We start from the raw sequence: 27018 nt of genomic DNA on the forward strand, positions 1-27018 counted from the left end.
CCAACAAATGTCATTTTTTCATCTTGTATCATGAAATGTGTAAATGTTTGGAAGATCTACATAATTTCATCAACCAACATTCCAAATGACTGGTGCATGATATTACAAAACCATGTATGAGTAAAAAAATATCTATTCAAAATGCTAGACATAGCAATGGATCTTAATGTAACAGAATATGGTTTCAGATTGTACATTGCAACTACCTTTTAAGAAACTACCACATGTTGCATTTTGGTGCAGTATCAAAGAAGAATTTACACAATTATCTGAAAAGGCCACTAAAATACTCCTCCCTTCTCCAGCTACATATGCATACATTAAAAAGATTTGCAAAAATATTAAATAGTGGCCAGTGTTCTCACAAAATAGTTTTGTCTTGAAAAACATACTTACTTTTCATTAAAAAATAAAGTTATCTGTCAGCATGTAATGGGTTTATTATTGCTGGTTTTATTTTTTTATATTTTTTATTGATTTCAGAGAGGGAGGGAGAAGGAGAGAGAGTTAGAAACATCAAGGATAAGAGAGAACAGAACCTCTTGCACGTCCCACACTGGAAATCGAGCCCGCAACCCAGGCATGTGCCCTGACCGGGAATTGAACCTGGTTCATAGGTCAACACTCAACCACTGAGCTTCACTGGCCGGGCTGTTACTGCTAGTTTTAAATTAATTACTAGATCATTACTTTTTAGTTTCTGTTTCAATTTTAATATGGTAGATATTCACAAATGAAACATACATAAAAATTACTTAGGTTTTTCAATTTTTTAAGAATGTAAAAAAATATTGAGATCGCTACTTTAGAATTTCTTGTAGTAAGAGTCCACTAGTGTCAAATCCTCGGGTTTTGCTTGCCTGAAATGTCTTTATTTTATCCTTATTCTTGAAAGATGTTTCTAAAGACAAACTTTATTTTTCGTCAGCACATTGAAGATGTATTCCACTGTTTTCTAAATTCATCATTGCTGTTGAGAAATCAGCTGTAATATGTTTCTCCTTTGAAAGTAATTGTTCTTAGAGTGTAAGCCCACAGACTGAAGGGTCCTGGATTTGATTCCTGTCAAGAGCAAGTACCTTATTTGTAGGCTCAATACCCGGTCCTGGTTGAGGTGCATGCAGGAGTCAACCAATCGATGTGTTTCTCTCACATCTATGTTTCTCTGTCCGTCTCTCCCCTTCCCTTCCACTCTCTCTAAAACTCAATGGAAAAAAATTTCCTGGGGTGAAGATTAATGGAAAGAAAGTCATTGTTCTTTTTTTCCCTCTGGCTGCTTTTCAGACTTTTCTCTTTGTGATGTTTTCATTTCACTCTGACATGTCTATTTATCTTGCCTGGGGTTTGTTAGGTGTCTTAAGTCTAAGGATTGGTATCTTGCATCAGTTCTATAAAAGTCTTAGATATTCCTTGTTAACATTTTACATTTGCCCCTTTCTCTCTGGCATTATGATTAAACTTGTACTAATTAGACTTTTTAATTGTATTCTCTTTGCCTCTCAAGGCTAGGTTCTACATTATTTCCTCTGTCTTACTATTCAGTTTCTAATTCTCCCATCCATTAAGTTTTACACTTCATTTACTACATTTTTTTACATTTCTATAAAGTCTGTTATCTTCAAATTTACTAGGTCACCCTTTATACCCTCCTATTACCTGCCAATAATTTCAATCTTTGCCTTTTATTTTTTAAGCATTGTAAGTAGAGTGGTTTTGTAGTTGATAGTTCTAGGGTCTATGTCATGATCATTATGAGTCTCTTTATATTGTCTGTTATTTTTTCTGCTTCTCCCTGAGGCTGCCTTCCCTCCTTGTATGTCTGGTTATCTTTCATTATCTGCTGCTTTTTTTCTTAAATAATTGTCTGTGTTAATAATATTAATAATATTTCCTCTCAGGATGATTTGTGCTGAGTATCTGGGCACATTACGAGTCCAAATGACTTGAAATATTACATAGTGCCCTGGACCACCAGAGCTGAGAATTCATGAGATTCTCATTCTTCCTTACCTAATTGGTGTAGCCTGTTGGGAGTCCTTAATTCGGGGAGGAGTTCTTTTAGACTTTACACTTTGGCAGTCCCTGGCCTTTGGAACCTATCCTCTTTATCAAAACCAAAGATCAGATTTGCCTTATGAGCAAATACCCTCAGGCAAAACATCTGTGTTCTACTTACCTCTGGGTTCCTGCATTTTCTTTAGTTTTGTTTCCAGCACCCATGTTTTAAACTCTTACGGGAAATTGCCTCCGCAAATAGTATGTTTTAAATCTTTAGTCTAACCATAAAAGTAAAGAATGCTTGCATTATAGATATTAATGCAATAAATATAGTAATAACTCATATATAAGGCAACACTCATTCAGTAAGCATCAAGGGTCGGTGCTGTATTAGTTAAGATCACAGGTTCTGAAATCAGACTGCCTGGGTTTAAATTTTGGCTCTGCCACACAGCAGTCTACTAATCTCTCTGTGCCTAGATTTCTTCATCTACAAGAGGAAAGTAATGACAGTGCTTACCTCATTTGGTTGTTATGAGGATCAAGTGAGATAAGGCAAGTAAACATTTAGCATAGTGCCTGGTATGCATTTGGCTTTCAAGTGCTTAGAGCAGTTGGGTACTTAGTAAGTGTTCAATAAATATTCACTATTATTTATGTTACCCATTTATTGAGTGTCTCCTGCACAAACAGTATATGTTAAATTTTCTGGTCTTTGACTATATTCAAGTTCAGAAGCTATCACACACTTGCATGAAACAAGTGGAGAGTAATTAAACAGCATTAGTTATTTGCTTCCATAACATTGGCATTTTTTGAAATAATTTAATGTCTTAAAATCTTCTGATCAGATTAGCAAAAAATCATGCTTTTTAGTGGAGGTGGTCTGAGAAAATGGAACTATGCTGGCTGATAATGGTGGTGCTGGGGGTTGTCATGCATAAGAACCATGAATATATTCCTGGTGCTAACACATTTGTATATAGTGTTTGACATGTTTCTCTGTGTTCAGGTTCTCACTAAAACTCTCAGAAGCAGCTATATTTATTTTCACTTTGTTGATCAGAAAAGCAAGGCCTAGATAATTGTGCAACAGTAGGAAGATATAATTTGGAACAGTTATTTTAGAGAGCAGCTTGGGATTCCTAGTCAAGATAAAAGGTGCATACTCTGTGACCCCCTTAGCTTTATCTAGGACTGTAGTCTTGGGAAATTCTTGAACGTATTTACAGTTAGCATATAATATGTACAAGGCAATATGTCCTACACTCAGTAGGGCAATGAGCAAAAGTCCCTTGACTTACCCATACCATGGAATACCATTTAACAAGTACAATAAATAATATTGATCATATGTATCAACATGGATAAATCAAGAGACTTAAAACTAAGTGGGCAACTAATAGATAAATAAATAAATTCTGGAGATCTAATGCACAGCATAGAGATTATCTTCAACATTACTGGATTATACACATCAGAATTGCTAAGACTAGATCTTAATAGTTCTGAACACAACAAGAACTGATAATTATGTGGCATGGTAAAGGTATTAGCTAATGCCACTGTACTAGTCATATTACAGTATTACAATAATATCAAACCAACACATTGTACATCTCCTACGTACATAATGTTACATGTCAATTATATCTCACACAAAAAACTAAGTGAGAAAAGCTAGTTGCAAGAAATAAATATAATTTGATATTGTTTGTATAGTTGAAGCACATAAACCAGTAGTACAGTGTGTATTGTTTATGAGTACCCACGAAGGCAGAAAAGATACAACGAACAAACTTACAAAAACAAATCTGCCAGCTTGAGGAGAGTGTTTACTCTGGAGGAGCGAGGGAGAGAGACCTGAAGCACATATGGCAGAGGGTTAACATCTTGGCTGTTACCTAAGCTGTCTGTTTTCTCTGTGCTTGAAATGATTTTTTTTTTCAAGTAAAGGAACTTGTTAAAAAAAAAAAAGAAGAAGAAGAAGAAGAAAGCTGTGGAATCAAAAGATCATGGTTCAAAGCCTGCCATCCATTTACCCAGTTCCTTTCTCTCTTTAATTCTGTTTCCTCATCTATAAAATGGGATCACTATAACTTCTTTGAAGTTGTTGTGAGAACTAGATGAGATTATATATATAAAGTGCCAAGTATAATATCTAATTTCTTATAGGCACTCAGTGCATCATATTTTTAAATAACTTACCCAAGGTCTCATAGCTAGCCTGTGTCAGACCTAGAATTTGAATGTAGATATCCTGACTCTTGAGTCCAGTGCTCCTTCCACTGCATGAGTTCTGTGAATAAGATATTGTTAATGAAGAGACAGATCCTCATTGCACAGCTCTAGTTATTAGTTGGCAACATCACCAGGAAAGGGGCTAGAACTGCTCTTCTCCTCCCATCCCCCAGAGAACATATGTGACTCTTGAATAAGTTGAGAGGTGAATGGGTGAAGGGCCTTGAACTCAGGTCTGTAGCTATCTCTGGACTCTTCAAAAAAGTATTTTGCGAAGCAAAAGAGGGAGAAACTAAGATGGCGGCATAGATAAACACTGGGAAATTGCTGCTTCCCACAACAATTGATAAATGCATCAAAAGCCGGACTCATCCAGAACTACAGGAAAGCTGGCTGAGTGTAAATTCTACAACTAGAAGGAAAGAAAAGCACACTGAGAGCCAGAGGAGCTGCGGAGGTGGAGTGCAGAGGTACGGGGGCTCGCGCGCGGGAAAGGGTCTGGCACCTGAGGACTCGGCTGTCTTTTTGAATCCGGAGGGAGACACAAGCTCCTGACGGCTCTGAAATCCGGCTCCGGGAAGTCTCTGGGGACCCAGGACTCATACGGGGAGAAACTGGTCTCTCTGGCAGCCGGCGAGCTAGAGGGCAGCTTTCCCTCAGAGGTGCTTGCAGCCATTGCCGGGACACTGGGACTCGCGACTCCTTAGGGCGGGGCTGAGGCTCCGCCATAGCTGCTTCCTCCGCCCTTTGATTCCTTGAGACCCTGCCCCGCCCAGGCTTCAGCAGAGGCTTTTGCATATGAATGCCCCGGCCATTTGCAACCTGTAATTACCTAACCGCAGCCAGGCCAGATAGACCCAGAGCTTCCAAGAGAAGGCCCAAGGCCCCACAGCAGCTTGCATTGCTACACAGCTGAGCATCATCAGGGCACTTCCAAACTCCAAAAAAAGGAAGGGGAATCTGCAGTTCTCTTCGTAGTTCCTGCTGTGTAGCCTCAGGCAGAGGCTAAATTAGCACATCCTTAGATCCAAGAGCCACTGTACCCAGTGGTCAGAGGGGGACCATCCAGATCACAACTCCTCAGATCCATAAGGGACACACTCAGGGTGCAGTCTCAGTGAGCACCAAAGCCCCACTGAAGCAAGTCTTGCCCCAGAAGGGTGTCTCCAGCACAGAAGTTCTCCCACTGCAGACACAGCTAATTCTCACTGCCAATTGGCCTGGAGGTCAATTCCTCCCAGTGAGCCTACAACAACCAAGGCATAGCTACAACAAGACTGTGCACAAAGCCCACAAGGGGGTGCACCAAGAGTGTCCACCTCAGGTAACTGGGGAGGCTGAGCCACTGGGCCCTACAGGACACCTAGCACACAAAGCCACTCTATCAACACAGGGAAGCAGCCAAAATGCGGAGACAAAGAAACAGGTCACAAATGGCAGAAACAGAGGAAAGCAAATGACTGGATATAGAGTTCAAGGCCACGTTTATAAGGTTTTTCAAGAATTTTATGGAAACCGCCGATAAATTTAATGAGTCCCTCAATAAGTATAGTGAGACCATGGAGGACATGAAAAAGGACCAACTAGAAATTAAGCATACACTGACTGAAATAAAGAATAATTTACAGAGATCCAACAGCAGACAAGAGGATCCCAAGAATCAAGTCAAAGATTTGAAATACAAAGAAACAAAAAATACCCAACTGAAAAAGAAAAAAGAAAAGAGATTCCAAAAATATGAAGATAGTGTAAGGAGCCTCTGGGACAACTTCAAGCGTACCAACATCAGAATTATAGGGGTACCAGAAGAAGAGAGAGGGCAAGATATTGAAAACCTATTTGAAGAAATAATGACAGAAAACTTCCCCCACCTGGTGAAAGAAATAGACTTACAAGTCCAGGAAGCACAGAGAACCCCAAACAAAAGGAATCCAAAGAGGACCACACCAAGACACATCATAATTAAAATGCCAAGAGCAAAAGACAAAGAGAGAATCTTAAAAGCAGCAAGAGAAAGACAGTCAGTTACCTACAAGGGAGTACCCATACGACTGTCAGCTGATTTCTCAACAGAAACCATGCAGGCCAGAAGAGAGTGGCAAGAAATATTCAAAGTGATGAATAGCAAGAACCTGCAACCAAGATTACTTTATCCAGCAAAGCTATCATTCAGAATAGAAGGTCAGATAAAGAGCTTCACGGATAAGAAAAAGCTAAAGGAGTTCATCACCACCAAACCAGCATTATATGAAATGCTGAAAGGTATTCTTTAAGAAGAGGAAGAAGAAAAGGGAACTCTTACCATTTGCCACAGCATGGATGGAACTGGAGAGCGGATAAATACCACAGGATCTCACTCATTTGTGGAATATAATGAACAACATAAACTGATGAACAAGGACTGATCCAGAGACGGAGAGGCATTGATTGGACTGTCGGGCTTTGGAGGGAGGGTAGGGGAGGGTGGAGGAAAGGGGGAAAGATCAACCAAAGGACTTACATGCAGGCATATAGGCCTAACCAATGGACACGGACAACGGGGGGGGGGGGGGGGGTAGAGGGTAACGTGGGGACAAGGACACATATGTAATATCTTAATCAATAAAAATATATTTTAAAAAAAAAGTATTTTGCGACTAGAAGAAAGTTGCTTTGTAATAATGTTTTAAAATATTTAGTTTGATTCAGCTGTTCTGTTTTGACTTTTCCTTTTCTCTTTTGTTGACAGTGTCATCAGCAAAGTGGTTCCAGCCCCCGAGGCTAAGCCAGCTCCTTCTCTGAATAGACCCAAGACCCCACCACCAGTGTCAGTCCCAGCCACTGTGCCAGTGCATGTCACTCCTGCCCCAGTGCCTTTGCCACTCCTTGCACAGTCCACCTCGTCCCCCGCTTTGATGCCATCCCCATCCCCTGCCATCTCTGGAGCCGGAAGTTCAAAAGCCCCTGTCCGGAGTGTGGTAACGGAGACCGTCAGCACTTATGTGGTACACAGCATTTATTTTATAGCATTTTTTTTAAGTCACTTAAAAGCTTATTCTTTTATCATGAAAATGTTTTCAATTAAAAAGCAGTGTCATATGTATCATTATTGAATTTCAGAGGCAATTCTTTATGACTGGAAAGATATTTTCATTGCATTTTCAAGCTTTTGGCAGAAAAGTATTGTATTTCAATGTTCTCATATTTAGTCTTCATAAATAATGTCAAAGCATTGTTTTTCTTTATATTGTTTTAGAATATGATTATATACATATATACAACAATATCAGTGTATAAATATAGAGAATAATAGTTATATTTAAATCTCACACTGAATTTTTTGATCAAGCAATTAAATTATTCACTTAAGAGTATAATTTATGTAATATATACAGATCTTATGGGCCAGCTGCTGTTACTGAGTAACAGCACTAATTATAGTATGTCATTGGCTAAGGTCCAGAATATACCAGGCTTGCATAATAAATGAAAATGAACTTCTAGACCACAGAGCTCTTTGAGTATACAGTGTGTCTTCAGATGTCAAAACTCACCTTGTTGAGTTCAGCACCTGACATGGCCTTGACCACCAAATACTCTATATACAGACTGTGACCTATAAGCCTAGTAATAGCTCGAATCTTTTCAAGTAGATATATGATTGAAAAGTGGTGGGGTAGGATTCATGATAGTTGTTATAAATCATGCAAATATTATATTTTTAAGGCATTTTGGAAGGAAATTTCAACAAGTCATTTTATATTGGAGGCACTATAATGATTCAGAGGATAAAAATCTCGAAAGTATTGAGAGAGGATATAAAGATCTGGAAAATTAACAGAAAAGTATTAAATTGGCTATTTAAGACAAAAATGGAAGATGTGATACAAAAATCTGTGATCATCAAATTGGTCCATTTGCCCAGCCGGCATGGTTCAGGTCAAGGTTCAATTCCCGGTCAGGGCACATGCCCAGGTTGTGGGCGTGAACCCCAGTGGGGTGTGTGCAGAAGGCAGCCAATCGGTGATTCTCTCTCATTATTGATGTTTCTATCTCTCGCTCCTTCTCTCTTCATCTCTGAAATCAATAAAAGTATACTTTTAAAAAATTGGTCCATTTAAGGGCCAATTGCTATAGGTGTTTAATTGGGGCCAAGTCACTGCAAGGCAGGTTGATCAGGAAAGATTTTGTTTAACCTCCATTTCTTCATCTGTAATGAAGGGGTTTATGGTAAGCTAGATTATCACTAGATTATAACTATTATCTGTATCACTAGATTATAGTTTGTTCGAGCCCTAAAATTTCTGGTTCTCCAGTGGATTTTTGAGGCTTACTCTTTGAAGATGGATCAGATTTACATAGACAATGTGGATGAAAAGCCTTCTGTCTCCTAAGAGACATTTTGTAGACTGAGAACAAGAAGTGTGATTTGAAAAAAAAAAAAAGAAGAAGTGTGATTTGGAGGAAAGATACAGTCTATAGAGCAAAACAGCTGATTTTGTCACTGTGCAATAGTGTGACTTTTGGAACAGGCAGTTACCTTTCCATAGCTCCAGTCTCCCCGTTCTTAACCTATCCAAGGGTTGTTTTAAGATGATTAGATGAAGCAGATGTTTGGAAGAACTTAGTAAGCTGTCAAGTGTTCAGTATTAGTTATTAGGGATGCTATGGCAAATTCCTCTTGTAGCAATAGAGTCATGGCCTTCTAATTTCAAGACAGGTCAACTAGCAGCAGGACTGGCCATGCATGGCAGCTTCAGGGCATAGGATCTGGACTGGTCTTAACCATAGACAGCTGGCATGTGGTAACTGGTGGTTCTCTCCCCTTGAAATTAGAGAGGGCTGAGTCAGAGATGTAGCTGCCCACAGCTTTCTTTAGGAAGCTTTCCTATGAACACAACTGTCTTTGTGAGACTCGTTAAAACATGGCAGGCCTTAAAATAGCACATCAGTAGACTGAAACAGCTATGCCCCCAATACACCCTTACACACAAAGGAAGCCCTTTCTTTTTGCATTTCTATTCAGTGTTATATTTAAAAGTGAAGGAAGGAACCATACTTTACAAAATAAACTGAATGAAATTATATGCTGTGTTATTGTGAAAACTTGAAAATTAGCATTTAGTTGTTGCTGTTTTTGAATGCCCATCATAGAATTGTTTCTTCCAAATTGGTTGGTTAATGTGGAATTTGAGGAAGTGGAATAATTAGGGATGTGTCTTATTTAGAACCGGTAAGTTAAGTAAACTCCCAAGCACATCATCTTTGTAGAAAAATAATATTTAAATGTGTAGTTCTTTGGCTTCATGAGTTCCTTATTTCATTTGCCCTTTAGTGATTGTACTTTGCTGAAAATGTCATAAAGGGAATGGAAAGTTACTTAGTAACAACTCTTTTATATCCTTGATCTTATCAGCTAGTTCAGGAGAAGGGTTTGGCTAATAAGTAATAAGGTGATACATGCACTATTGGCTGTACATATGAATTCCATGCCTGTGAATGCGACTGAGGAACTACATATGGTTGAGCTCTATAGTTCAAAAATATCAGTTGTTATTGCCATAAAGACCCTAATTATTAAGAACTGTGAGTAAAGGTGGCTATAGGATATGTTGTTCACAGAAGTTATTATAAAATGCTTTTTTTTAATGACTTAAACAAAAGAGTTTAAAATATTCATTAGAAATGATCCCAGAATGGTGATGCTCATGGTCATGACTTTAATAAATTGTTAACTACTTTTTTTTTGGTTTAATATGTCAGTGTATTAGGTTCACAGTATAAAGTAATCACTCTTATCCTGCCCTCTTTTTGGTTCTTTTCCCCCATTCCATCTTTGTTTAACACCCTCCCCTCCTTCAACCCCATTTAAAACTTCAGATCCGAGATGAGTGGGGCAATCAGATCTGGATCTGCCCTGGATGCAACAAGCCTGACGATGGGAGTCCCATGATCGGCTGTGATGGCTGCGATGACTGGTACCACTGGTGAGTATTCCAAGCATCAATGAGTGCCAGTCACTCCCTTGGGGCGACACTCTGCAGAGCAGATTATTGACTTTGGTCCATCTTGGATTGTCTCCCCTTCCGGTGCTGTCCTCAGAATCATGTACAGGGCAAAAACCACTGAGCCAATAAAATGTAATTAATTTTAAAAATCCAGTCTTTGGACTATTGTTATTCAACCTAAATTCTGAATATTTTGCTTAACTTAAATATCCTTCTAATGGAAAAGAGATATAGGGATCCCCCCCTTTCCTTTCCTTCTAGTAATTTTCTGTAAAGAGCTGCTAAGCTTCATAGTACCATTGAGATAACCCCTTTGTAAACATTCAGAAACTGCAGAAATAAAGGGACAGCTAGCTTATCTGCTTTTTACTTCTCTACTACTGCTCCCCACTACCAAAGAAATGCTACCAAAATGTATGCAAATAATCTCATTTTATCTTTAAAATATCAGATATAAAAAGATAGAAATTCATTCAGTCACATGATATATGATAGGTATAAGAAAAACAAAGCCATTGCTCAGAAGAATTATACTAGTTGTAGCTGAAAGGATAAGTGGGCTAATTAATTTCTCCACTGGGGCCTATAAAAGGGGAATTATGTAATATAATCATCCTTTTGCCCAACAATAGTACTACATAAATTAGAGTTCTTTGGTTTGGATTTCTGGTGAATATACCATAGACTTAAAATTTCATTTAATTATTTAAAAGTATTTAAGAACATAGAAAGAAAGTGTGTGTGTGTGTGTGTGTGTGTGTGTGTGTGTGTGTGTGTGTGTACATGTATATGTATAACTTATTTATCCAAAACCCTTTTTCTTAACATGTAGGCCCTGTGTTGGATTAATGGCTGCACCACCAGAAGAAATGCAGTGGTTCTGTTCCAAGTGTGCCAACAAGAAGAAGGATAAGAAACACAAAAAGAGAAAGCACCGGGCACATTGACGTCTGCAGCTCGGACCGGTGGCGTGGCTCGGGGCTCCTTTCCTACCACTTCAGATGGGGATCCATGAAACTCTGCTGTCCCATCTCCCGCTGAGTTCCTGTGGATGAGGAATCTCGGGAGACCGAGGACAAGAGAACTACAGCGTCCACTCTGGATGCTTCCCTCTGGAACATACTGGCCTATGGCCACATAATGGTGTGACGGAAGGAAACTCAAGTACAGGTGTGGCACGAGGACTGCCGGGCCTTCATTTTTCTATTACCAGTGACAAGTATTAATAAAAAGACCATAATCTGCCCTTCTGATTTTCTTTATTCTCTCCAGGGCCTTTTCATGAAGGTATTAGATGACAAGATGATGTGTAAACCACCTTGGCTGTAATTTAAGGATGATATCATTAGGCTGTATACAGTTTTCAACTTCTTTCCTTCTATAGTAAGATAATCATAATAACATAAACGAAAACTCCAGTTGGAGTATTGGTAAATATTTTTGTGATAAAAGTTTATGAAGCTTCCCCTCCTCCCATTTTTAGTATTAACATGTAAAATGTTCAGGCTTTTGTGAAATACCTTATATTTTTTAAGAAAAAGGTTTCTATCATGTCCTTTTTGCTCTCATGCAAATTATTTTTGTTAACTCACACTTTCTGTCTTTGTTGCATTCTAACTTTGCCCTTCTTTAAACTGCTGGTGTTCTTCTCACTGCTTATACATTTCATCAACTTGTATAAAAACTCCTCAGACTAGAAGATCTCCTCTTGTGTAAATAATAAATATTTATGAAGTAGTTATTTTTTAAATTTTTATCGTGTTTAATTCTGGCTTTCTCTGTAATCCACTGTGATTTCAGCCATGTCTGTAATTACTGCTGTACATAAGTAAAGAAGGCTAGAAGACAGAGCCATAGTTGGAAGTTACCTACCTTGAGCTGAACCTGCACAGTGCCCACAACACGGTGGGAAAGGGCCCTAGCAGTTAGAAGGAAAGCACGGCAATTTAGACTTGCAGTTCATTATTTGAAATTGGTTTGTTTCTGTAAATTTCTTTGACTTTTATTAAAGGACATGTAGATTCCTCAAAAGTAAAAAAAAAACCAAAAAACATTCTGTAGCATTTTGTGTTTATATTGTTTTATTTCTGCAAATCTGTTCATTAATATTGTGATTTAAGGCTGTAATGAAGAATATTAAGAATTTTTTAAAAAACTCATCAAATTTCAGGGTATCACAAAACTTTATTATATTACTATACTGCCCACTATTTATTATATGTTATAGATATCAGATATAAACCAGATATTTTATTTTTAATGTAAAACATCAAATTTTATTAACATATTTTAGCAACTTTGGAATAAATATGGACTTTTACTTGATTTTGAAATAATCCCAATTTGGGCCAGTGTAATGGATATCTTAAATGCTAGAGTATGGGCATTGAGCCTAATTCAAATATATTAATAGAAATTGTGATTTTTTTAATGCCAAGTAAATTGATATTAGTGTATGAATTAGTCATATTTTAAGACCTATTATGTGGTTAGAGAAATGAGGTTTTCTGCCATGAATGTTAAATTGCAAGTCAGTGGAAATGGAGTAGCCCTTTTAAGAGTACAGTATTTCATTGCCGTCCTTGTTCTAGAAGCCAACTTTTTCTACCCCTACCAGAAAAACAAAGCATCTATGTTAAGATACATGTTTTTGTTTTATTAATTTGAGATCATTCTAAATACTTGATACAATATTTTCACATGCACAAATATACCCGTTAGTGCTTTTTGGAAAGTGAAGAGGGGTGGGGAAGTGCAAAATAAAGATTATTGGCTATTTCATAGTTTGCTTTTCCATTTTCTTTATTTAGGATTTAGTTCCTTGAGGCATGGTCAGTGGGTCTAAAGTTGCCACGTTTAAGTGAGCCGGTCTGAAATAAGAATGGAGGTGCCTATATTTAACTTTTCTCCCAATCCTACTGAGAGGCTTCAGCCCTTACTACATTGAAGGAATTTCAATCAGTTTGTCCCTTGCTATTTCATGGTTGCTTTCCTAAATCCAGTTCATGATTTTATAAATGGCCTTTGCAGTAATAAAACCAAAGAATCATTTTCAGGGGGCTGGATAGCTCAAGGGATTAGTAATGGAATACAGAGCCTTTCCCCTCCAGGTCAGTGAGTTGAATCCAGTCCAGGTCACTAGAGACCCAGAGTTGTTACCACCTTCTGACTGTTCAGTGGCCTGTGTAAGATGGACTGGTGGTCTCCGCCTCCACTGGACGGCTGTCTGTGCACCAACGGAAGGAAGTTCAAGAAGCTGCAAAAAGAAATGTAGATTCAAAAGTAAAATACCTGTGTTACAAAACAAAGTGAAAAGCTTGGGCATAGTCATTCTCCACAAAGTAATACCGGAGAAAAAGAGCAGCGTACCAATGCCACAGGCATGACAGAGAGTAGACAGGACTGACTGTCCTTAGTGACGTCAAACAAAACAGGAAAAGACAAGGCCGGTATTGGACGAGGGGAGAAAGGTATTTTGGGAAAGATGATTTCATGAGGAGAAAAACTTTAGGGGACCCAAGCAATAAGAAGAAAATGGGTTTTGGCTTTTGAGGGAGAAGGAAGTCACAGAGCAGCAGAAACTTGAGGCACTACTGTGACTGAGAAAATTTGATGCAAAGGAATGGAAAGTATTTCCCTTGGGAGCGGTAGACGTCGTCCAGTTGTCAGTAAACCCGCAGACTATTTTCACTTACACCAGCACTATCGCCTGACCTTAGCATCAATACTATAAAGAGACGTAGTTAGGGAAAAAACTGGCCTGGCTAGTGATTTTATTGTAGGAGGTGGCATTTAAGAAACAGACACCCTCCCTCCCAAGAAACAGAAACTCCTGGTGAGTGAATCTGTCTTCCAACCCCTGTGTAGCTGGCAAAACGTAATTTCTATGACTGACACCGCGTTTCTCTTCTGAAGGTGTCTGCAGTTAAGTACAGTGAGGATCTTTATCCTCCAGCTGATTTGTGGTTCCAAATGTCCTGAAGAAAATCAGAAGGATCAGAGCATTCTGGCTTTGTCTGGCTTTTTTCAGAGATAAAATACAGTGCATTACTCCCTTGATCGCCTAAACCGCCTTTGTTCTTCTTTCAATAGGATGATTAAACAAAGACCTACTAACCGAATTAAAGTATAAAATGAACCCTGAGATATGGAAACCTTGCCAGGACTAACACTAATGAATGAAGTTCACTGAAGGCATGCTGGCTAACTTTTCAATACAAATGGTCAATCTCTGTAGATCATAGCAGTCTTTACAAGTTGAAGTCTAAAGTAGATGAGTTGTCCTGACTTAGGAATGAAATAGACAATGTTCTGAATAATGTCTCTTTCCACAATAGTAGTAGTCATTCTGTTAGGAGACGATTTCTTTGAGAATGTTGCATTAGTTGTAGCCTAGAAAGTATAAAGTGATTATTAATCCATACATGCAAGGATTAGATGACACCGGAAATTTGATATTTAGAGGAACAACTGAATAATTTATTCTTAATATCATATATATATATATATATCTCCCTAATATGCAAATAGACCAAACAGCCAAACAACTGGTCACTATGACATGCGCTGACCACCAGGAGGCATGCGCAGAACATGGCAGGCATCGGCAGCAAGTGCAGAACATAGCAGGCATCAGCCATGGTGGAGCAGGTGAGCGGGGGCACCAGACCAGAGCGGAGTACTGGTTGCTGTCATCGGGGCAAGCCTCTGGTGGTTACTGAAAATTCTTTGCTCCCACACACCGTGGTGCAGCCAGGCACTCACACCTGCTGCCATCACCGGCCCCACTCGCACCCACTGCCGGCATCCAGCGCTGGCCCCAATTGCTCAGCGCTGTCAGTGGGTTCAGTGGGTGCAAGCAGCAGCTGCCAGCCCCGATGGCCCCTGAGGGCTTCTCCACCTCCCACTGCTCCTGAGAGGCGATCGGGGCAGCAGCAGCCGCTGGCACCCGCTGCTGGCGCTGGCTCCAATTGCTCTGCACCATCAGTGGGTGCGAGCGGGGTCAGCACCATCAGCGTGTGGGAGCAACAGCAGTGGGGGATGCAGTGGGAGGGGCCAGGCAGGGGGCGGATGGGCCAAGACCCACCCCTGTGCCCACTGCAGCCTCTCAGCCCACAGTTCTTTTCAAGGTGCACGAATTTGTGCACTGGGCCCCTAAACATTTAAACATAACATTTAGTTTGCATAAAAGTTATTAAAACAACTGCTAGTTACCTTTTTTATCCTGGACAACTCAATTCGTAAAACAGTTTTTTAAAAAATATATATTTTTATTGATTTCAGAGAGTAAGGCAGAGGTAGAAAGAAACATCAATGATGAGAGAGAATCATTGATCAGCTGCCACCTGCATGCCCCCTACTGGGGGTTGAGCCTAAAACCCCGGCATATGCCCTGACTGGGAATTGAACCCTGACCTTCTGGTTCAAAAGTCAACATTCAATAACTTAGCCATGCTTGTCAGGCTCTAAAACAGTTTTAAATATTGTGGTTTGTTCATCTGACATTTGCTGGGCACATTTCATGGAAATGGCAAGATGTACTAGATACATGAAATTTTCTAGTCTGACTTATAGTGCTTCTCTTTCTCCATGGTTTTACTGTTGTTTCTGCAGTATACTGTGTATTAAGATGTATTTCATTAACCCTTAAGCATCTTTCAAACCTGTCCTTTTCCTATTTGCCAATAGAGTATCTTTCCTTGTATTATTTTTACCTTTTATTCCTCACCCAAGGACATGCTTAAAGAGAGGAAGAGAGAGAGAGAGAGAGAGAGAGAGAGAGAGAGAGAGAGAGAGAGAGAGAAACATCTATAGGAGAGAAACATTGATCAGTTGCCTTCTGTACTTGTCCCAGCCTGGGATCAAACCTGCAACCTGGGTGTGTGCCCTAACCTGGAATTGAACCCACAACCTTTCGGTGTCTGGGACAGTGCTCCAACCAACTTAGCCACACTGGCCAGAGCTTGATTAAACTTAGCTAGATTTTAGAAGGTGAATTCTCTAAAAATGGATTTCTAATTAACCAATTCTCCATCTTCATTCTATTAATTTGGACATGGCTATTTACAGTATTCACAGAAACATATAGTAGGCCCAGAATATCATGCACTGAGCCATATCTATAAACTTATTAAAGAAATCATTAGTCATTACTCTAGTCTTAGGCAAAGTACATCATCCACTGTGGGGATACAAAGATAAAATGAGATCAATGGGAGGGGGAAAGGAGACATATGTAAAACTTTCAACAATAAAAAATTAAAAAATAAAAGAATAAAAGTTTAAAAAATAAAAAGATAAAATGAGACATGTCCCAGTATTGTAGAGCCCTGTAACAGAAACATGGTACACACCTCAAAAATGGATCCAAGCGAGACGTTCATGGAGAAAGATAGTCACTTCTGACCAATTTTAAATTTTAGGTCAATGAGACTAAGGAACATCCTTCCAAAAAGTGTTGTAAACCAATATAGACATAAGAATAATTATAGCATGAATCCTCCTTGTATATAAAGTCCAAAAAGAGGAAAATATGTTGTATGCTTAGAGAGGAATACAAGGTTCAGAAAGCAAGGTAAGAGTCTAATACTCTGCCCTAGCCGGTTTGGCTCAGTGGATAGAGCGTCGACCTGCGTACTCAAGGGTCCCAGGTTCGATTCTGCTCAAGGGCATGTACCTTGGTTGCGGGCACATCCCCAGTAGGGGGTGTGCAAGAGGCAGCTGATCGATGTTTCTCTCTCATCGATGTTTCTAACTCTCCCTCTCCTTTCCTCTCTATAAAAAGTCAATAAAATATATATTTAAAAAAAAAAAAAGAGTCTAATACTCAATAAGCCCTGGCCATGTGGCTCAGTTGGTTGAGCGTCCTCCCAGGTACCTACACACACACACACACACACACACACACACACACACACACACACACACACACACCCCTTCCATTCCCTGTCAGAGTATATGCCTGGGGTTGCAGCTTGATCCCCAGTAGGGGGTGAGCAAGAGGCAGCAGATCCATGTTTCTCCCATCAATGTTTCTATCTCTCTCTCTACCTTCCTCTCTCTAAAACAATAAAAACATATTTTTTTAAAAAAGTCAAGATGGCAGCTTCCTCTGCAGGTGCAGGTGCGGGTGCGGGGGGAGCTAGGCATGAGCAAGCTGGGGCTGCTTCTGGGGTTACAGATACGGTGGGGCCTTGACTTACAAGTGTCCCGACTAATGAGTTTTTTGAGATACCAGCTGTCTCTCAGCCGATTTTTTGCTTTGAGTTGATAGAGTAATTTGAGTTAACGAGCTCCTTAACAAGCTCTGTCTCGGAACGAATTAAACTCCTAAGTCAAGGCCCCGCTGTATTGTCTTATTTTTACACCTCGGAGATGGCTATTCAGTTACCACTATAACTATAAGTTTTAGCTATTTTTGTGCTTGCTATCTTCTACAATTTAAAAAATCGTGATGGGGGGGGGGGGGAAGTTGACCAAATTATAACCTTCCCAGGAAGAAGTATTGGATCTGCCAAATCCGGTTTGGCTCAGTAGATAGAGCGTCGGCCTGCGGACTGAAGGGTCCCAGGTTCGATTCCGGTCAAGGGCATGTACTTGGGTTGCAGGCACATTCCCAGTGGGAGATGTGCAGGAGGCAGCTAATCGATGTTTCTCTCTCATCGATGTTTCTAACTCTCTATCTCTCTCCCTTCCTCTCTGTAAAAACTCAATAAAATATATTTTTTAAAAAAGAAAAGAAGTATTGGATCTGAAACTGAATAAAATCAAAAGATTGGTCCTCTTTAGAGAGAAAAAATCTATCTACTGATGTAAATGTATCCTTAATACATACATAAGTCAAAATGTGTAAATCCTGCCAGGACCTGGTGGAGCATTAGGCGCCGTCATGCACCGGTCACAATGAAGATGGAAAGGTTGGGGCAAGGAGCCCAAGAGCAGGACCTCTGCCTCAGGCTGGTGGTCAAGCTGGACAGGTTTTTAACCAGAAGAACAAACTCCACCTTCAACCATGTGGTGCTGAAGAGGCTGCTCCTGAGTTGCACCAACCGGCCGCCTGGGTCCCTTTCCTGGATCCGGGAGATGAAGCCCCCCCGGCGGCCGGGAGGGCCAGCCCTCTGTGGCTGTGGGACTAGAACCGGTGACACCTTTCCAGGAAGCGCCCAAACTGAAGGTGTGAGCAGCCGCGACGGAGCCACCTCCACAAGGCCGCTGGCCCTGGGCCCCCAGGGCTGTGACACGGTCCTGCTCTCCAGCCCTCGCCAGGGCCCAGAGGTGCCCCGGCATTTCGGGGAGGCCCTGGGACCCCTCATAGCCACACAAGTTCCAGCTCGCAGGAGGCCCACGGGCCAGCAGCGGCTACAAAACTAACCCCAGGTCCTACCTTGTTATTAAGAAGATTTGGATGCTAAAATTTTTTTTCTAAACCCTGCCATGCCAAAAGTCAAAGGAGAGTTTGCTTAAAGGAACAATAAGGTAAATTTTCACCAATGAAGTAAGGTAAGAGGGGAGAACATATTATCAAACACCTGCATAGTTTAGAAAAATATATAAGGAAAACCAATTTTTTCTTTTTAACTTTGAAGAATTAGTGAGCCAGCTGCAACCGGGGAGGTAGCTCAGAATGCCACCTTCTAGAAGTTTAGCGACATCCTACCAAATGACGTTCTTCACCCAAAGCCCCAGATGGAATTAGGCTCACAATAGGTTGGTTTTTATTTTGTTTTGCTTTGGGGAGAGTGTAGCCCAGAGCTGTAAAATTTTGAATTTGAAACCTTCACGTGGGCAGACCGCCTCCAGTGTAATATAGTCAGTCTACCTGCCTGACTCACAGGGACGGGGCACCTCCCAGCACATTTCTAGGAAGCCTGCTTCAAATCAAATATCGTTGGAAGTTTGGTAAAATATATTCTTGGCTTACCATATGTTTACCAAATTTAAGAAATCAAGTTGAATTGGCAAGACCTGTATCCCATTAAGATGGTTACAGGGGTTTTGATGAGCTTCATGCATTAAATTGATACTTTCTGCTTTACATATCTTCTTTTCAAATTGGGTTTAGATCATCAACTGAATTTTAAGGAATCTAGGTAGCATGATAGTAGCCAAGAGCACACTTTCTCTCTCTCTCTCTCTTTTTTTTTTTTTTTTTTTTTGTCAGAACCTGAATTTGAATTCTGGCTCTGTTGCTCGACTTCTGAATGAACTTGAATAAATCATTTAATTTCTCTAAATCTCAATTTCCTTCTCTGTAAATGGAGAATGAGAACATCTGCTTGGATCATTGGGAACATTAAATTAAATCATATATAAAGCAGGCCCAAAGAATGGTAGCTATAGTATCTATTGTGGCTTATTTATTTTTTTAGCTTAATCCATTAATATATGTTAACTTGCTGTTTCAAAAAATGTTCAGTGTTCCATGAATTCTGGCTTTTCCAGGAGCCTCAGATTTTGAGTCTCAATACCCCTTCAAAAGAGTAATCTTTTTCTTCTTTTCTTTTTTCTTTATTGATTAAGGTATTACATATGTGTGCTTATCCCCTCATTGCCCCCCATCCCCCACTCATGCCCTCACCCCCTGGTGTCTGTGTCCATTGGTTAGGCTTATATGCATGCACACAAGTCCTTTGGTTGATCTCTCTGCCTTCTCCCACCCGCCCCTACCTTCCCTCTGAGGTTTGACGGTCTGATCGATGCTTCTCTGTCTCTGGATCTGTTTTTGTTTATCAGTTTATGTTGTTCATTATATTGCACAAATGAGTGAGATCATGTGATATTTATCTTTCTCTGACTGGCTTATTTCACTTAGCATAATGCTCTCCCAAAAGAGTAATCTTGATTATACAATCAAGGCTTGAAACATTGGAGAATACATCAAGGAGGCAATTTTCTTATCAAATAATTTTATATCGGACATAGAAGGTCACCAGGAGAGAGAGGCTTCCTCCCAGTGCCTTCTCCAGAGTGGGCACCCAGCTCAGGTCTGTACATGTCTATATGGTAAACACAGGTGGAGAGCAGAGGGAGAAATATGCCACTGTCCCAGACCTAAGTACACCCATTAACAGGACTCTATAATCAATGTTAATATGGAGCAACTCAAAATGCAATCGATTTGGCTGGCACTGGCATTTCTAATTATTATGCTAAACAATATCAGAGAACTAAACAGAATAGTAACTCAATAGTTCAGCTTGAACTATGTTCGGGAGGTCTATGATTGCACATCCATTCTTGAACAGCCACAGGCCCTAGTGCAGTAAATGTATCAGATAAAGTAAGGAAACCTACCTTACACTTAAAATGAGGAGAGATTTCTCTGAGAGTTCTAAATTCAGTCCAGCTGTAGGGATGCACTAATTGTTAGAGCACCCCCTAGTGGAGGAGGTGCAGTTCTCTGCCTTTAAGAATCTGTTCAAATCACAAATATTTGTGTTCTTTCGTCACTATCTCAATCTCACGTCTCAAGCTGTTCAATAGAATTTCCTGTGATGATGGAAAAGCTCTATTAATTCTTCACCATCCAATACAGTAGCCATGGACACATGAGCAAGAGAGCACTTGAAATGTGGCTACTACAACTACAAAACTGAACTTTAAATTTCAACTAATTGAGATTTAAATAACCACAGGTGGCTAGTAGCTACCACATTGCACATTGTGGTTCTAGAATATCCACTTATGTAAATATTCCTTGCTACTTCGTTGCAATCCTGCTCTTCCCTGTGGCCAGTGAGGACTGTGTGAGAAGGTTGTGTGAGAAGCACACTTCTTAACTAAGCACACGCCCTGACTCCTCCCAGGGCCTCAGCCCTTTCGTGTTGAAACAAAGAGGCTGCATGAGCTCTCTGTGCTCTTTTGGCACTAACATTCTGTGTTTGAAACTTGGAAAGTAAAAAATAAATAAGTTCTAAAAAAATAAAAATAAATAAGTTCTGTTTAAAAGGTGACATCTACCGTTTCAGTCCGTTCATTTGGACCATCAGTAAGGTAGAAATGGCCCAGCAGCCATCTGCTAATACTTCTGGACCATCACAATGCAGGAGACGAACTAAAGTAGGAAGAATCTGCTCCACAGCGTCTAAGGGGGGTACAGGATTCTTGTTGCATCGAAGGTTTGACGGTGTCCAGGTAAGATTACCTAAGTAACCACATGCTAAAGATGACATGTCAGGAACTGCATGGAGAGCCAACAGTGGGTCCACTGCCCCGCACTTGATATCCAAGCCTTGGGAAACTGAACCATCTTGTGAAGCACCTAGCAGCTGCTGAATTGCCAGTTGTGACTCCTGTGCTAAGCGCCATAGGAAATATTGTCACTGGGACAGATGAACAGATGCAGGTTGTAATAGATGCGGGAGCACAAGCCGTCTTTTCCAGCCTGTAATGAACTCCAAAACCGATGTTCAGAAGGAAGCTACATGGACCATGTCAAACATCACAGCTGGCCGCCAGGACCAGATACAGCAAATTGTGAATCGTGGATTAGTCCCATTCCCCATTGTTGTTCTTTCTAAGGCAGACATTAAGACACAAAAGGAAGCTGTATGGGCTGTGACCAACTACACAAGTGGTGGAACAGTTGAACAAATTGTATACCTCATTCATTGTGGCATAATAGAGCCACTGATGAACCTCTTAACTGCGAAAGATACCAGAATTATTCTGGTTATTCTGGATGCCATTTCAAATATCTTCCAGGCTGCTGAGAAACTAAATCTAACAATTGAAGAATGTGGCGGTTTGGACAAAATTGAAGCTCTACAAAACCATGAGAACGAGTCTGTGTACAAAGCTTCACTAACCTTGACTGAGAAGCATTTTTCTGTAGAGGAAGAGCCAAATGTTGTGCCAGAAACTACCTCTGAAGGTTAAACATTACAAGTTCAGAATGGCACTTCTGGGAACTTTAACTTTTAGATTGTACAACTGAGGCATAAAGTTGTTTGTTGTGTACTATGTTTGGTATAAGTATGTCTTACTGTATCTCTACTAAGAACTCTTTTTAAATGTGGTTTGTTATTGTAGCACTTTTGACAATGAATCTATACTTGAACAGTTCCAAAGTATACATACTGTACGAAGCTTCTCCTCTCAGTGAGTTTCTTATTTCTATATGGAATTTCATATCTTGCAGTCTCCTGTAAATAAAGATTAAATTCCACCAAAAATAAAAAATAATAAATAAATAAATACATAAATAGTAAAAGGTGACATCTAGCCCGGCTGCTGTGGCTCAGTGGTTGAGCATTGGCCCAGGAAACAAGAGGTCACCGGTTCAATTACCAGTCAGGGCACATGCCTGGGTTGCAGGCTTGATCCCCAGTAGGGGACCTGCAAGAGGCAGCTGATCCATGTTTCTATCTCTCTATCCCTCTCCCTTCCTCTCTCTAAAAATCAATAAAAACATTTTTTAAAAAAATAACATAAAAAGTAACATCTATTGATGTGAAATCCATAGTTGAAGGGATATGTGTGTTGTGTGAATGGAACCCAATCAGAAATGACTTTTCCTCGCTATTTTTAAAGTGTCTGTTTGGTTCAAAACAGTATGAAGAATAGCCTTAACGTAAAATAAAGAAGCAAAATTAGGATACAGAGAGCTGACACAGGAGCCACCCTTTTCAGATTGGTTACCTCTTGCAAGAGAACATTTCCGCAGGCCCACAGGTGGACTTTCTCCAGCAGGCGGAATGGCTGCCACGTGGAGGGCGTGGAGAGGGGCTGCTGCTGAGAGAGCACCTTCGCTGACATTTCCCACTCAGCGTGGGTCTTTAATTACAAAAGGATAAAACATAGAGGGCCACTTCCAATGCTTTGTTGTCAATAAAAGGGAAGAAGGCAAGTGGACAGATTTTGATGTTTTCAACTTAAACTAACAATTTTCATTAAGTACATATTTTATGTATCCAGCAGTCAGCCCCTGTGTACAAAATATCAACAGTTTCTATAAGGTTTTAGTGAAAATTTTCCATGCTATTAACATGAACATAGGATATGCTAGTACATGCCCTGAGACTATGGACATTGGAACTACTTCCATAAGGTTGCTAGCATCTAAGACGTAATACAAGCCCTTTCTATAGCTACTTCATTTCTTGGGGTGGCTAGTTATTTTCTTAAATGTTTTCATGTACAAACCATTGTCACTGAATTTTGTTTCAAATCACTAAAAACAATAGAGAGGGTCAACTATTGATTACAAAATACCAAGCTCCACTTGTGGGCTTCAAATTACCAGCCTACCAAAACCAAGCTAGCCCTGTTTCAGTTTGTAGTCACAGACAATACGGCAATTTAATGCAGCGGAAATCCTGACCCAACTGAAAAGATGGTATTTCTGCCATAGGAGGTTATATTCGCCTCCTTTCCCAAGCAACGGGGTGATGTTGGTCTCAGAGAGTAGCCCACTTTGTGTCTGAAAAGAAAGCATATCAAAGTGTGTGTATATAGGCTCATCTGAAGGACATCTGTACAAAAACACACCACGTAATTATTATACACAGTTCACAACACTTTATATTTACAGATATCCTCGTATAATTTTTGCAATTCTGCTGCTGTAGACACAAAAGTCACATTAAATGACTATCTTTAATATGCGTAATGCACTTGGAAACAAGAGTATGGTTAATAAGAGTTTGCAAGCTCCTCTTTTTCATTAAGTTGTTAATCATGTTTCATTGGTGCCCAAAGATCAGAAGAAAAGCAAAAGTTTCGGAACCACAGTAAGGAACGGTGCAGGTGAGCTTTCCTCTCCCCCAGTCACTGTGCCAGCGTGATGACAGCCCCGCCACTAAAACAAACAAGCTTAACACGGCCATTTGCTGGGCTTTGCTGACACTGTCTGATTTTTCTTTTTCCACCAGAAAACCTGTTCTGGTTTTTTTTTCATATTAAGTGGAGTAGTGTCAGAAAGTGGACAAATAGTGTGTGTGAAGGCGAGTGGAAACAGTACATCTTATGTAAAGGAGCGGCACAAGGTTTAAAAAGTGTGCTAGAATTTCAGTAACTTGATTGTTTAGACTCAGGTGAGGGCACCAGCTCTCTGAGCCAAAAGAAAGAAAGAAAGAAACATTAATCGTGTTGTACCTAAGCCAACCCACTAATCAGGAATACAAAATATGGTGCTAAGATATCGAGGCGCTATAGAAATGCCGACGAATAGTGAACATGAAAGTAAACATTCCAAACTCCCTACCCCTCTCCCACCTAATCTGATGGAGCCACCCAATGCTCTCCACGAGGGTAAGTGGAGCCGGCTCCCTCGGCTGGCTATCGCAGGCTGTTAAATGGACTTCTATTAAAAACCCAGTTTAAGTATCTCCTGGGATCAGCATGGCGTTTAGCTGCCGGCTGGCCCCAGTGGGTTCAGCCACCCTACGCCTCCCCCACCCCCCCCCCCATAATGGAAAGCACCACGTGATTGCCCAGGTCCACCCCAGCTCTGTTTTCAAGGTCTTTCCTGAAAGTTGGCCACATAGATAACCTGGTTTCCATGCTATTTATTGCCTAGGAAGGAGGAAGGGTTGAGCCCCACCCCTCTGGGATGTGAACTTGCGGTTCCAAGGAGTCTAGGGAATCAAATCTGATGCTTTCAGGACTGAGCTGCCCCATAGAGTGAATCCAACAGTTTTCTCTTAGGACCAAAAAGGGACCTGGATTACAATAGCTCTTTCTTATTTGTGTCCCCTGAGGGGAAAAGGGGGGGGGGGAAGAAAGCTTTCCCCAGTACTTTAGGACATCTTTAACCAATGGCCTTTGCGAAGAGTAACTTTTCTACATTAAGAATTAATCCCTTTTAATATTCTTTTTATTAACTGAAACATCATTGCACCTGAGACCTCCGTGTACTGGTGGTAAATCTGGTTAACTTTGGGGACTCAGTATCACCTCTTCCATCAAAATTGATTACTCTGAAGGTTAGGGAAGATTATATGGTCAGGTCAACTGCTCCCCTCCTCCCTGGTGTTCTAGCAAAGATAAAATTCAAATGATGTTTCTAAGAAAAATAATTGCCTTCTTTTAAGAGATTGCATTAAAGATAACAGAGTAATGGTAACAGCACAAAAGTCTGGTCTCTTTGTACCTGGATTTAACGTATTTTGGGGTTTTCATTTTGGGTGAATTTAGGGCATAGCATTACTTGTGGCTTCATCTAGTTCAAGAAATGATGTACTGAATAGGCAAGACATTATTTTAAAACTGTAGAAAGTCCGGCTGGCGTGGCTCAGTATTCAAACATCAACCTATGAACCAGGAGGTCACGATTTGATGCCCGGTAGGGGTGCATGTCCGGGTTGCGGGCTAGATCCTGATGTTGGGTGTGCGGGACACAGCCGATCAGTGATTCTCTCTCATCATTGATTTTAAAAATAAATCCTTATTCGGCCATGAGTTTTGGAAAAGACTTTGCAACTTCCAGCGTGTTGCAGGGAGGTGCATCTCTGGCCACCATATTCCTTACAAGTATTGAAAAGCATACTTTTATCTGATTGTAGTTACTACAAAGACCCTTGCATCAATTTCTTAAGGTTCTGCCACTGTTTTGAAGACTTGTCTGTGAAATCCAGTTCCTCAGACTTGCTCGGCTTTCATGTGATTAAAACATAGCACACCCTGGAAAGAAGCGCAGGTCAGCTTGGTTCAGGCGTTTCACTGATGGTTTAAAATTATTTAGAGAAACTCATGTACTGACGTACTAATATATATATACACGTGTGTGTGTGTGTGCGTGTGTGTGTGTGTTCACATGCAAGAATACTTCCTCTTCATTCAAAAGAGCTAAAAATTTAGGCCCCATTTCTGGCACTTTAAATAAAGTTCCCTTTTCCAGGATTATTTATCATGGTTAGTGGTTGCCATCAGTCATGAAAAGTTAACAAAGACCTATTGGGTTTATCTATAGGCAGCTAAACAAACATATCTCTCTCTTCTGTTATCTTCTTGTTAACAAAGCCCTATCAGGATGTTCTAAGCATCAGCATTTACTGCACAGGGGCCCTTTATCTGGGATGATATATAGAGAGCCCATCAATTAGTGTGAGGATTTGTAGATACCTGCCATATATTCATGAGAATGCTCCTCTCTCGTCTCTCTCCATCACACACGTCGCAGTGTGGTTCTGTGAGGGGTGTCACTGCTCACCTCCTGGGCTGTGGCTCATCGGTTGCAGTAGTTAAACTGTCAGAGTCGCCGTGGGTCCAGGCAGAGCCGGGACTCTGAAGCAAAGCCAAGGACCAGGGCTGCTATTCTTAACAAACACAGTTGCGCAGGCCAAGGTCCCACACAGCAGTATCGAAAAAACAGAGAAACACGAGCCTCGGTGTAAATGTTGCCTTTGCCTAAGCATTTTGCAAAAACAAACAAAAAATATAATGTGGATCCCCGCTTACTTTATACAACTGGAAACATTAAGGCCAACACTTTAGTTCTGGGTGTGTGGCTGAGGGGAGGGGGAAGCTAGTCACCAGAATGGCATCTTGTTTCTATAAGTTAGCACCTTCTGATCTCTGCCGCTCCTCTCCTTACAGGCCACGCTGGTTTCCCAGGCCACTTAGCTTGACTTCCAAGGCTCCACACTAGCCTGTGTCCCAACCTCTCTCCCTTCTCCCCATCAGGACACGTCACATTTTCTCATGTTCGTTGGACTCACCTGGCTCTTTCTCCAACCCTGAACTTGCCCATTCCCTCTGGAACACCCTTTGCCCCTGCTCTGCTCCATCAGGCCCTGAACATCCCCGGAGAGCCACAGAGGTACACATTGGAGGCCCTCCCAGGCATTCTGTC

At 40.7% G+C, this 27018-nt stretch overlaps 2 protein-coding genes and 1 pseudogene across 2 annotated transcripts in view; all 3 read left to right on the plus strand.

The window, feature by feature from the left end:
- Nucleotides 1-13009, plus strand: part of TAF3 (TATA-box binding protein associated factor 3) — a 205290-nt gene extending 192281 nt beyond the window's left edge. Inside the window, exons 5-7 of the mRNA XM_059663773.1 lie at nucleotides 6968-7223; nucleotides 10099-10205; nucleotides 11059-13009. Coding sequence (XP_059519756.1) covers nucleotides 6968-7223; nucleotides 10099-10205; nucleotides 11059-11173 — 478 coding nt within the window. The 3' untranslated portion in view covers nucleotides 11174-13009. The remainder of the gene's footprint in view (nucleotides 1-6967; nucleotides 7224-10098; nucleotides 10206-11058) is intronic.
- A 5119-nt stretch (nucleotides 13010-18128) lies between these two features.
- Nucleotides 18129-18596, plus strand: LOC132237485 (large ribosomal subunit protein eL18-like). The gene has a single exon (XM_059702064.1). It carries the CDS (start codon nucleotides 18129-18131, stop codon nucleotides 18594-18596), a length of 468 nt encoding a protein of 155 aa, XP_059558047.1.
- A 2628-nt stretch (nucleotides 18597-21224) lies between these two features.
- Nucleotides 21225-22330, plus strand: LOC132237538 (importin subunit alpha-1-like; annotated as a pseudogene).
- Nucleotides 22331-27018: the final 4688 nt, after the last annotated feature.

This window comes from Myotis daubentonii, chromosome 1, assembly GCF_963259705.1.
Source record: "Myotis daubentonii chromosome 1, mMyoDau2.1, whole genome shotgun sequence".
Taxonomy (NCBI): domain Eukaryota; kingdom Metazoa; phylum Chordata; class Mammalia; order Chiroptera; family Vespertilionidae; genus Myotis; species Myotis daubentonii.